We start from the raw sequence: 12,499 nt of genomic DNA, 5'->3' as shown, positions 1-12,499 counted from the left end.
TATTTACCTATTGAACCTCCTCTCGCACCGCCGTTTCAAGAGTTCTGCGAGTTCCTCCCCACTCCCCCTTACCGCCGCTCCCCCTGTGCCCCGCCCCCCTCTCCTATAATTGGGATTCGGCCGCTGCGCTCACCTCCCAGACTTTGGGCCCCCTACTTCGTTAAGCGACAACTTCAACACAAACCCCCACCCTCACCTCTTCTTCCACCTCTCTACCCTCTTCCTTCATCCTGCCCACCTTCTCCAAGGTCCTCCGTCCCCAGATCACCTGGGATCCGTCCTCTGGTTACTCCCGCCACTCGGACATTGCAACAACGCTTGTACCCCGATGTTTCCGCCAACGCTCTCTTACACCATCTCCCTCCCCCCCTTGCCATCTACTGTCCCCACTGCCGTATGACATTTGCACCGTTCTCAACCCCATCCTCACATTTACCCCCAGCGTTCCCTCCATCATTGTCCCCATCGTCGCCCTCATCTTCCCCCTCCCCCCATCATTACCGCCGCCCTCTTGCAACTGTGCGACCTTGTCCCCCGTATTATGCTCCCACTGCCTCCCCCGATCTGTGCAACACCTCGACCCTCGGGACTTAACGCCTGTCGCCGCTGCCCGTGGCGTGCGGCGGGTGCCGCGCCGTGGACGTCCACGCCGAGCGGCGCCCGCGCCAGGCGACGATGGTTCCCTCCCTCCCAAGGTTTTCACGTTTTGCACCCCAAAGCCCAAAACAACGGCAACCGTGGATAATTTTCCGTCAAAATGCGACGGCGTTTAACGCCGCTGTACAGAAGCGGTGGTGAGGCATGTTGATCCTAGTCAGGCGGTGGGCGTGAAGCAGAGAAGGGGAATGAGTGTTGAGCCTGCGGATGAGCAGGGAGGTGATGGAAAAGGGTGGTCAGGATGCTTCCCTCCACCTAGGAATCCCCACCAATCATCGTCCCTTTTTCCCCAAAGCCCCTTATAATAACCTTGCTCGATTCAAGAAACGCGTTAATTCGTTATTCTTTGCGACCTCAAACGGTGCTGTTTGTTGCAGGCCGTTTGGCATTTTGGGTTTCTTGGCCTCTTGTCAAAATGAAACTGGAGGGCGGTAAAAGTCCGCTCACACAGTGCAACGTTTATTTGGTGCAATTCTACATGGTACAAACGCGCCTCGACCACCGGAGGATTACGTCACGCAGCTTGGCACGGGAAAGGATTGTGGCTCTCAACCCATTGTGCCGTGACCACGTTAATCAACACCTCCGCGTCAAATCCCCATGCCTCTCGTTTGGGAGAAAAGCGTCGCGGATTTTCCCAACGTGAAACAAAACTGCGTGGGCTGAAAAGTTAGAACAAAATCACTCGGGTCTTGGAGCACCATTCCCTTTTAGGGGAACAATGCATGTCAAGCATCTCCGCCAAGGCTGGGCGACACATCTGTAAATTAACGAGAATAATCCCTGGCTGCTATAAAAGTACATGTACCAAACATAACGGAAAACGCCTTAAATACCACACAGCTTTTTTTTAGTGCATTCGCAAAAACCATCAGCAATTAATGAAGAGGTGCACTGCGGTCCTCACTTTGCACTTGGGGAAATGCCGGTGTGTTTTTTTTGCGTCGCGCACAAAACCGCCGCGTTTTTTCCAACGACTCTGCGCCGTTTGAAACTCGAGGTTTGGGGAAGGAACGGCGAAGCGTTCAAAACGTGACCGAAGCGACACGCGGGGACACCGTTGGACGCAGCGGCCGTCTGGCACAGAAGGCAAAATGCACAGCACGCTGGTCGCGCGGCAACTGTTGAAGGACGGCACACAAACAGGCCCTTGTGATGACGCATCTCGGTTGTCCGACATCATTATTAGTGTGGGCAATGCCGTGCAGGATAGTGGGGCGGGTACGGTCACGGCATTGACCGCGTTCAAGCGTCGCTAAGCCATCGTGACCGGCACCGTGGCTCCACGCCAGAGCCAGTCGCTCGCATGCGGAAATCGCGAGTTCAAATCCTGATTGGGGGGGGGTTCACTCGACTCATCTCTCCGCTTCTTTGTGGGGATGTCATCAGTGGTTGTCCTATGGATAAATTCGTCCTCTGCCATAGGAATGTGAGATTTCAACCACGAGATAAAGTGCAGATGAGCACCAGAGCTTCGATGCTTATTTCACTTTGCTGTTAGTGTGCGTGACCATTAATTTTAAGTCTTTTTTTTACGAGACTTTAGACTTGAGAGACTCGCATCGAGGGTGCACCTCTACGGAAGCTGTGGGTGCACGGCCTGCGTCCTTCGGTCGTGACAACACCAGCTGCTAACGCGGCAGCACTTGCCGCTTGTGCAGAAATTACCGAGTGCGGAGGTGGGGGTCGAGTCAATGCGGCCGAGGCCCGCACAGAATCATCGACACAACAGCGAGCATTCGATTGTCTGGGTCGCTGGTGCTGCTGGCGATGACGCTGCTCGTGCTGTGGCGCGCATCACTTTCCGACGGTGAAGGACTGCAGGCCCGTGATGGCGCGGCCCAGGATGAGGGCGTGGATGTCGTGTGTTCCTGTTTGAAGCGCACGCACACACACACACGCACACAATGTTGACTGGTGTGTGTGGTGCGGTCCTGTGTACGGTGCCGTGTTGTACTGTACTACGGCTGCCACGCTGCGAGACCTTCGTAGGTGTTGACGGCCTCCAGGTTGAGGACGTGTCGGATGACGTGGTACTCGTCAGCAATGCCGTTGCCGCCCAGCATGTCCCGTGCTGTGCGGGCGATATCCAGCGACTTCCCACACGAGTTCCTCTTCAGCATCGAGATCATCTCTGGTGCCGCCCTGACACGACACAAGACAAAGATCCCCTCTATAACCTTAGACTGTTGGGGCAAGTGATGTTCACGAGTGCCTTTAAAGGCTGGCACAGCACACCAGGGGGTGGGTGACCAATACCACAGCCAAGGCAATGTTTACAAATCGCACCAGATACTAATTTGAGGCTGAATCGACCTAGGGGAGACCAAGGACTGGTTCAGATAATCGTCACTGGTGTTGGCCGTGAGCACGAATTGAATTGAACCCGGGTTCGCCCAGTTGGTAGCGCAGCACGCTAACCGCTATACGACCGCTCTCCAAAAAGTCGCACATACTCCAGTCACCCGCTCACAAGCGGTCAATGGCCTAATCGGCACTCTTTTATTGCTACTACCATGGTTACTGTTCCCACGAACTTCACTCATCGATTGCTCCACCCATGTTGAGGACTCGGGTCTACCAGACACTGCTTCGTCTGAGCCACAATGTGTTTGACGCCACCACACTGCCGGTCACAACACTGCCCTTTCTGCTTCTTCCCTCGCACTGCTCCACCCTGGAATTCCCTCCCACCGTCTCTTACCTGAAGCCATTACAATGAACAACCTCGCTCGATTCCAGAAACGCAACTAACTTATCCATTGCAACTTTGAAAGTGCCGTTTGTTGCTAGCCGCTTGGCATGAGCCTTTGCTCGGCAACTCAAACAAAATCATGCCACGTTTGCACTTGGGCACTTGCACACACGAACGCACAACACACCCGTGACGCGTGCGTGCGAGTGGGTACGGGTTGAGTGGGTACGGGTTGAGTGGGTACGGGTTGAGTGGGTACGGGTTGAGTGGGTGAGCCAGCGTCGACGCACAGGCCCTGGTCCTTGAGCCGCCCCAGCTGTACGCAGGCCTGCAGGCCCAGCGAGATCTCCGTGAGCATGTCGGCCAGCTTCTTCTGCACCAGCTGGTTCCTCGCCAGCGGCACGCCGAACTGCATGCTGCATGACGACATGGCGACACGGCGCTGAGAGTGCTCCCTGTGAGCAGCAGCGATCTTTCCGTAGACGAGAGTCACCGCCCAGGGTCGCCAGACCCGGGGTGGGTTCCTCTGTCTACACCGCGAATTTGACTGGAAGAAAGTTCAACGCAGCAGCAGCGGCGGTACCATAACTCTGCACATCAATTCCAGCAAACCCGAACACAGATGCCAAATTTGCCGGACTGCCCGGGCGAAACCGGGACAGGTGGTGCCCACTCACCGGTCCATCGTGTACTGCCGCGCCGTGTGGAAGCAGAACTCGGCGGCGCCCAGAGCCCCCCACGCGATCCCGAAGCGAGCGTTGTTGAGGCAGCCGAAGGGGCCCTGCGGGCAGGAGACGGTGTCTCTTTATCACGTCGCCCAACGATAGGTCACCCGACATCACCACTCGTAACTCGACATCACTGAACGTAACATCACTCAATTGCTGTCGCTTAACGTCGCCTTATGTCGGCTAACATAATTTAACATTACTTATGTTCCATCAAGAGTACTAAGCCACGAAGGAAGGTTTCCTTACATGAAACGCGTGCATTCCATTCTATATTCACATTCATGAAAAATCTGAAATTCTGTTGAACATAACGACCGTCTAAATGTGTTGAGGCACTGGATCTAGACGCTCGGTCTCTGCCCCATGAGCCTCCGTCCCTCTCCCGCGTGTTTGTTTGGCTCGGCTGCCTGCGGCCCCGTTCAATGGGACACTCACCGCGAGCCCCGACACGCCGGGCAAGAGGTTCTCGGCCGGGACCTCGACGTCCTCCATGACGATCATGCCGGTGACCGACGCTCGCAGGGAGAATTTGCCGTTGATTTTTGGCGCTGAGAGGCCCGCCATGCCACGTTCCAGCACGAAGCCTCTCACCCGCCCATCCTCTTGCGTCTTGGCCCAAACCACAAACACGTCGGCGATTGGCGAGTTGGTGATCCTGCGGTACGGCGTGGGTCAACCACGTCGCCATTCGTGAGTGTATCAAGTCATTCATTTGTCAAGTCGTTCAATCATAAAGTCATTTAAAACCAATATTAAGCATCGTGTCGCGTTGTGTTCGATTGATGTACAGGATAAGTGGACACAACTTGCATGAGAGGGGAGTAAAATTGACCGAGCCTCACTGACTGCAGTGATGCGTGATCCATCATTCGCACCACATTGCGCTCTTTAGCATGCGTCTGAGTCTATGGATCTCGAAGTGAGTTTAGGCCTCATTGTGAGTCTACGCGATCCTTATAGTGACTGCAGTGAAGTGTAATCCATCACTTCACTAACATCATCGACCATATCCCGATCACGCCCGCTTGTGCAGGAAATAACAAACGAAATCCGTACGGCGGCTCCAGACGCCATCTAATGGCTGCTCCAAACTCAGCGTGCGTGCGTGCGTGCAGCGCGTTAAGCAGCGGGGATGACCACGCGGCGTGTGCGGTGTGTGTGTCTACCCTCACCACGTCTTGGTGCCGGTGAGCGTGTAGGTGTTGCCGCTGGCGTTGTAGCGCGCCCGCGTCTCCATGCCACCCGGATCGCTGCCGTGATTCGGCTCCGTGAGACCGAAGCAACCGACGATCTCTCCCTTCGCTGCAACGGTCACGGACCATGGTCTATCAACTGCTGGATGAAGGCCTCCCCATCATCATCATCACGAGCTGTGAATTATCCACTGCTGCTTTTTTCTGCGTTTAGTTTGTTGCCCTCCGATTAGCACGGTTGGCTACGTGCGGTGCGAAAGAAGTGTCCACATACGAGTCGCGGTCTATCCATGCCCAAAGCTCGGTGGCCCGGACCAGTGCTAAAAGGATAAGGTTTGCAAATTGCAAACGTGTTATACCCTGACAGCTGACGAGAGAGCAGCCCAGAACATGACCTGATGTCCCAAACCATCCCCACTTAAAAGCAACACGCACCCCATCTCACACCAAACATGATTGCCATCAGAAAATGATGGTTGCGAAGACTGCACTCATGTCCGAGAGAGTTTAAACGGCCAGATTACCGCAGCAACCGGCGTTTTTAAATGTGTTTACGCTTGTGCTCTGAACATAGCTAAAAACGGCAATATCCAACGAACAAGCCAAATTAAGTATTGATGCTCATCTGCTGGCGTCCGCACAGAACCGGCCAAATCGATGCAAGGGCCGCTATCGACGGGGTCGCCGTAACATCTCACCTAGCCGCGGCAGGTACTTGAGGCGCTGCTGCTCGGAGCCGTAAGCGTGGATGGGGTGCATGACGAGGGAGGACTGCACGCTCATCACGGAGCGGTAGCCGCTGTCCACCCGCTCCACCTCCCGCGCGATCAGCCCGTACGCCACGGACGAGACGCCCGCACAGCCGTAGCCTGCGGCGCACGGGGAGATGCATGGGGACACGGGGAGACGCACGTGGAGACGCATTGGGACACAAAGGGGGACCTGGGAAGATGCACAGGGGCCCACGCGGGGAGATGTATGGGGACATGGGGAGATGCACAGGGACACAGGGAGACACATCAGGACTTACAGGGATGCAAGGGAGATACAGAGGGACACACGAAGACACGGAGATGTGGAGACAAGGACGGTGAGTCATAGGGACACGGGTACAAGAGGATGTGAGGACAGGAGAGCAGGGGACATGGGAATTCAGGGACACAGACCCACATGAACACAGGGATGTGGGGATATAGAGACGTGTAAACGGATGTGTGAACAAGGGGAATGGAGATGCAGGAATCGAGGGGGCATGGGGATAAGGGGATGTGGAGACACGAGGGCCCAGGGACACAAATGAGAACATGGAGGCGCAGAGAGCAGGGACACGGGGTGCAGACGCTCGCACGTGCGCTGGTTATTGGTTGGTATGAATTCTCTACGCTTGCTGTGCGTGGTTGGGCTCATCGCCCCGTTTGTGCACTCGCTGTGTAAACCCTGCACGCACCTTTGATCGTTGGGCCCAGCACTCCCATCTCACCCATTTCTGACACGATCTCCCGGTCGAACACTGCAGATGCATAACCACAATAAATATGCAAACATACACGAACACATTCTAGAAACGAGCACGAACACATTCTAGACACTCATATCGATCACAACTTTCACAGTGCCGTTTCTTGCTGGCCGCTTCATGTGCTGCCCGTGTCACACAGCACGTGTCACGCAGCAGTTGTGACGCAGCACGTTTCGCCGGGGGCACCTTCGTTGCGGTTGGCCATGAGCACGCGCGGCATGAGCTTGTCCTGGCAGTAGGTGCGGAACGAATCTCGGATCATCACCTCCTCCTCCGTCAGCAGCGACTCCATGCACAGCCCGTCGCGCCAGCTGAACACTGGGGCCGAGTCTACACACACACACGAAGACAGCCTTAACAAACTGTTGGGGCAAGTGCTGTTAGCGAGTAGCACCTATGAAGCCCTGAACGGCACATGAGGGGGAGGGTGGCCAGCACCAAGCCCGGCTACCTTTGTCTCTATAGTGGCAATGATTACACACGGCACTAGGTATCCATCTGAAGCCGAGTCAACCTAGGGGAGGCCCAGGACCGGTTCTGATGATCATCACCCGTGAGCGGAAATCTATCTCGGGTCGCGTCAGGTTCGTAACGCAGTGCGCTAATCGTGGCACGACCGCTCGCCACGCACACATGCGCACAGACATGCATTGCAGTGGCGCTCCCAGTTCCTGCCTCTGTATTTGACAGAATTCAATGTAGGGCAGTCGGGGTGATTTGATGACCCAGCACTCACTCATTCACTCCGGTCACTTGCTCACCAAACTCGTGAGATGTATCATGTCCTCACCTTTGGCCTTGCCTTGCCCTGCCTTCCCATCCTCTGATTTTCCTAGGTCAAAAGTTTAGAGAAATTACAATCATGTGCGGCTTCAAGGTTACGCAACTGGCCACATCGTTAATGTATTGTTTCGCTTGTTACCCAGGAAAGCCGCACCGACTCAAGAGTATTTATTTTCTCGTGTTTTTCCAGCAGGGAGCAATCGCCGCTCTGCGTTTCCCAATCGCGGTGCGATGTTTCCCATTTAACAAATGTGGACCGTGACCCCTGGCACACCATGGCCTCCACTCTCCTTCCTCGTGGTGTCACGGGACTTTTAACGTCCACTGCGAGTGAAGCAGACGGCCAGCAGTTTTCTTTTTTACAGTAAATATGCACACCGCAGTGATAACCAGGGCGGCCGCTGGATTTGGACCGCTGGGCCATGACAAAGTCATCACCTGGCAACGCGTTTAAAAATACGCTGTTAAGTAACGGCACCGTTTATTCTTGGCAGCAAGGTTACCGAGTGGATGCTGTGATGATGTTGGATGATGATGACCCGTTGAGATGGATCACTTTGTTCGTTATGCCATGATTGTGATGATGATGCTAATAGGGGTCAGCGATGGTAGGATGATGGTGACTTTGAATAATTAAGATTATCACCAAGGATGAATGACCGCGACATTGGACAATAATGTTGAACATGATTATGACGATAGAGGTGATGATTGTGATCCCCTCTTCGCATACCCTGAGTAGCTGTAGCGGATGCTGTGCCGTATCTCCTGGTCACTCTTCTCAGCAGCTGCCCCAACAGCGCTGGAGCTCTAGCCTGGTATGCGAGCATGACTGCACACGCAGGAGGCACCACCGTCACCACCACCATCAAAATCGCCACCATCACACCTCCATCAACCACCATCACCACTTCCATCATCAAAACTACCACTATTACATCATCCATCACCACCATCATCAACATCAAAACCACCATCACCACCTCCATCATCATCAAAACCACGACTATTACCACCTCCATCATCACCACCGTAAGGTGCTTCTCATGCTCAGCCGTGATATGTCCCACTGCTGTTAAGCTGTCAACATTTCTCCCGCTCCCCAACAGTCCACATCCGTCTCAACTCGCACACACGAGCGGATTCCATCGCTCCGTCTCCACCACGGGTGTCCTTTCGGGGGGTGTGCTCCCTCTGTTGGTTGCCGTCTGCACCACCGGCCAGCAACTCCGAGACGGCAGCGGCGCGTCCTGGCGTGCCCAAGCCCGGCTAATTGCACACTCACTGCTCCTGGAAACATCTCGATACCCACTGCGTCCCTTCTCGTCCACGCGCCCCGGGGTTATAGAAGCGGCACCCAGAGGCGATGCCACCCCCAGCCAGCCATTGCAGATACCGCAGCAGCACGCGTGTGTGAAAGGTGATGGTGGTGATGGTGAGGACGGCGATTATGTGGGTAATGAGTAACGAGTGGCACGATGGATGGAGGTGATGTTAATGACGGTGCTGATGTTGAGGATGGCGATGTTGGTGGCTGATGTTGGTCATGCCAGAGTGATGACGATGTTGACGATGTTGCCGATGCCAGAGTGATGATGATGATGGTGGTGGCTGATGTTGATGATGCCAGAATGATGATGATGTTGAAGCCAGAGTGACGAAAACGACGATGGCCGGTGTTGATGATGCCCGCGTGATGATGATGTTGGTGGCTGATGTTGGTGATGCCCGCGTGATGGTTATGATGATGTTGAGGGGGTTATGATGACGCCCAAGACGTGACGGGAGCGCACTTCACCTGTCCTTGACTCTTTGTCACTTTCACGGCAACTCGTGCGAACACTCCACCACCGTGGGAGCCGCTCCAACCAATCACCACGCACAGCAGCAGCAGCAGCTGCTGGATCGCTCTCTGAGGGGGTGGGGTGGGGGTGCTGATCGTGAGTCCGTGACCCCAGCAGCTTCTCGACAACCTCGCCTAGGGAGACAATCTCGACCCCCCCCCGCTTCCCCTCACCTCTTCACGACACGAACCTCGTCTGTGGAGACAACCTCGACTCACCTCTTCACGACACGAACATCATCTGTGGACACAACCTCGTCTGTGGAGACGACTTCGACTCACCTCTTCACGACACGAAACTCGTCTGTGGAGACAACTTCGACTCACCTCTTCACGACACGAACCTCGTCTGTGGAGACAACTTCGACTCACCTCTTCACGACACGAACCTCGTCTGTGGAGACAACCTCGACTCACCTCTTCACGATACGAACCTCGTCTGTGGAGACAACCTCGACTCACCTCTTCACGACACGAACCTCGTCTGTGGAGACAACCTCAACTCACCTCTTCACGACACGAACCTCGTCTGTGGAGACAACCTCGACTCACCTCTTCACGACACGAACCTCGTCTGTGGAGACAACCTCGACTCACCTCTTCACGACACGAACCTCGTCTTTGGAGACAACCTCCACTCACCTCTTCATGACACGAACCTCGTCTTTGGAGACAACCTCCACTCACCTCTTCACGACACGAAACTCGTCTGTGGAGACAACCTCGACTCACCTCTTCACGACACGAACCTCGTCTGTGGAGACAACCTCGACTCACCTCTTCACGACACGAACCTCGTCTGTGGAGACAACCTCGACTCACCTCTTCACGACACGAACCTCGTCTGTGGAGACAACCTCGACTCACCTCTTCACGACACGAACCTCGTCTTTGGAGACAACCTCCACTCACCTCTTCATGACACGAACCTCGTCTTTGGAGACAACCTCCACTCACCTCTTCACGACACGAACCTCGTCTGTGGAGACAACCTCCACTCACCTCTTCATGACACGAACCTCGTCTTTGGAGACAACCTCCACTCACCTCTTCACGACACGAACCTCGTCTGTGGAGACAACCTCGACTCACCTCTTCACGACACGAACCTCGTCTTTGGAGACAACCTCCACTCACCTCTTCATGACACGAACCTCGTCTTTGGAGACAACCTCCACTCACCTCTTCACGACACGAACCTCGTCTGTGGAGACAACCTCCACTCACCTCTTCATGACACGAACCTCGTCTTTGGAGACAACTTCCACTCACCTCTTCACGACACGAACCTCGTCTGTGGAGACAACCTCGACTCACCTCTTCACGACACGAACCTCGTCTTTGGAGACAACCTCCACTCACCTCTTCATGACACGAACCTCGTCTTTGGAGACAACCTCCACTCACCTCTTCACGACACGAACCTCGTCTGTGGAGACAACCTCGACTCACCTCTTCACGACACGGGCACCTGCGGAGCTGGTGGCGCTGTTCGTGACAAGGGAATGGTTCTCTCCTGCGGGGCCTCCTTTACATTACCTACAACGGATACGCGGCGGCTCCTCCGTCCCTGCGGTACCGAGGGGGCCTGCCGATGCGCGCTGGGAAATTCGAACGGCGCCTCCTCCTGCGTGCTGATTGGTCGGGGCGGGGGGTGTGGGCGAGGGGCGATGGGCCGGACGATACCAACTCGATGGCGCGTGATTTCCCCCCCCCTCCCCTCTCTATAGTGGTACGGTCCTAGGCGAACAGTACACAACGTAGTAACTCAGATTGTAAATGACTTAAAACTTTTCGTGACTGCAGGAATTCATATTTTTGGGGTCTTTCGGTAAAGTCACGTAGATAGATTTCACCTGGAATGGAACTTTCTACAAACAGACTGATGGCACCCCAATGGGCTCCCCCCTATCTCCAGTTGTAGCCAACGTGTTCATGGAAAAATTTGAAACTGACGCCATCCAGACTGCCACTCTACGCCCGACCTTATGGAAGAGATACGTGGATGCCACTTTTGTTATCTGGCCACATGGCTTACCTGCTCTAGACCAATTCCTCGACCACATCAACTCCATACACCCAGCCATCAGATTTACCATGGAGGTCTAAAAAGAAGGCAAGCTACCCTTTTTGGATGTCTTAATTAAAAGGAGACCTGATGGTTCAATGAGCCACTCTGTTTACAGGAAAGCTACCCATACGGATGCTTACTTAAAACCGGATTCCCACCACCATCCATCCCAGAAGAACTCCCTCATCAAGACTCTATACCATAGAGCCCAATGCATTTCCGACCAGGATTACATTGCCAGTGAACTCAAACACGTACACCAAGCTCTCAAGGCTAATGGTTACTCCGACTACACAATCCGCAAAGCCATCACTCCAGTCATGAAGAAGGATCCCCTTGAGGAACCATTCAAAACCATCACCTTACCCTACATTGCGGGGGTCACAAAAAAGATCTCCAAAATCCAGAACAAACACAAGATCCAGGTCCGATTCAACACAGTACATAAAATCCGTGATCTGGTTACATCTGTAAAAGATGCTGTTCCAGATATACAGTACCCGGGCGTTTACAAACTAAAGTGCCTCTGTGGTAGCAGCTACATTGGAGAAACCAAACGACATATCTTGGACCGCATCTGCGAACATAAAGCAGACTTGAAACACGGTAGGACGAACTCCTCTGCCGTGGCAGATCACTGTTATAATTCAGTGGGCTCACATGACATTGACTTCTCCAAGACGGAGGTTCTTTGCAAGCCAACCGGCTACCATGAGAGATTCGTTCACGAGGCCATCCGCATATACAAGCACAGAGACAATTTCAACCGAGATGGATTCTGGCTTAGTAACCATTGGAAAGATGTTTTAAACCGTTTCGGTTCCTAAATAATTGTATTTTACGGTGACCTTCAGACCGCAGCCCTTTCAATGGCATTGCCTCTTAATACCTCTCACACCACGGTTAATGGTATATAACATGAGTATATATAGTTGGATTCATAGAATAAGACGTAGTATAATGTTACAATGTCTAATATTTTATAGTCTAAAGTATAGGGTAGTGTA

At 54.0% G+C, this 12,499-nt stretch overlaps 1 protein-coding gene across 3 annotated transcripts; it reads right to left on the bottom strand.

Annotated features, from left to right (window-relative positions):
• Positions 1 to 1,095: 1,095 nt before the first annotated feature.
• GCDH (glutaryl-CoA dehydrogenase) lies at positions 1,096 to 11,024 on the bottom strand. Of its 3 annotated transcripts, none has more exons than XM_032970834.2 (13): positions 10,874 to 11,024; positions 9,377 to 9,490; positions 8,312 to 8,410; positions 7,586 to 7,627; positions 6,982 to 7,125; positions 6,724 to 6,786; positions 5,975 to 6,145; positions 5,256 to 5,385; positions 4,519 to 4,738; positions 4,030 to 4,133; positions 3,643 to 3,768; positions 2,642 to 2,802; positions 1,096 to 2,528 (listed from the first exon to the last, which is right to left on the bottom strand). In XM_032970834.2, exons 3-13 carry the CDS (start codon positions 8,406 to 8,408, stop codon positions 2,455 to 2,457), a joined length of 1,332 nt encoding a protein of 443 aa, XP_032826725.1. In that variant the 5' UTR covers positions 8,409 to 8,410; positions 9,377 to 9,490; positions 10,874 to 11,024; the 3' UTR covers positions 1,096 to 2,454. The 3 variants fall into 3 exon arrangements, with proteins under 3 accessions (XP_032826725.1, XP_032826728.1, XP_075930043.1); XM_032970837.2 differs by having other exon boundaries at positions 10,961 to 10,979; XM_076073928.1 differs by lacking the exon at positions 10,874 to 11,024 and adding an exon at positions 9,596 to 10,857.
• Positions 11,025 to 12,499: the final 1,475 nt, after the last annotated feature.

The sequence above is a fragment of the Petromyzon marinus genome, chromosome 44 (genome assembly GCF_048934315.1).
Source record: "Petromyzon marinus isolate PM22_M1 ecotype Great Lakes invasive population chromosome 44, UKy_Petmar_22M1.pri1.0, whole genome shotgun sequence".
Classification (NCBI taxonomy): domain Eukaryota; kingdom Metazoa; phylum Chordata; class Hyperoartia; order Petromyzontiformes; family Petromyzontidae; genus Petromyzon; species Petromyzon marinus.
The sequence above is the reverse complement of the archived record's forward strand: the minus strand, read 5'-3'. Positions and strand labels throughout refer to the sequence as shown.

What these genes read in the sequence shown, in the direction of transcription:
- GCDH (XM_032970834.2), bottom strand. Translation starts at nt 8,408, where the DNA reads ATGCTCGCATACCAGGCTAGAGCTCCAGCGCTGTTGGGGCAGCTGCTG. An exon ending in CAAGTACCTGCCGCGGCTAG is followed by an intron (nt 5,386 to 5,974) that starts GTGAGATGTTAC and finishes TGACCGTTGCAG; the next exon opens with CGAAGGGAGAGATCGTCGGT. An exon ending in CGGCTCAAGGACCAGGGCCT is followed by an intron (nt 2,803 to 3,642) that starts GTGCGTCGACGC and finishes GTGTCGTGTCAG; the next exon opens with GGCGGCACCAGAGATGATCT.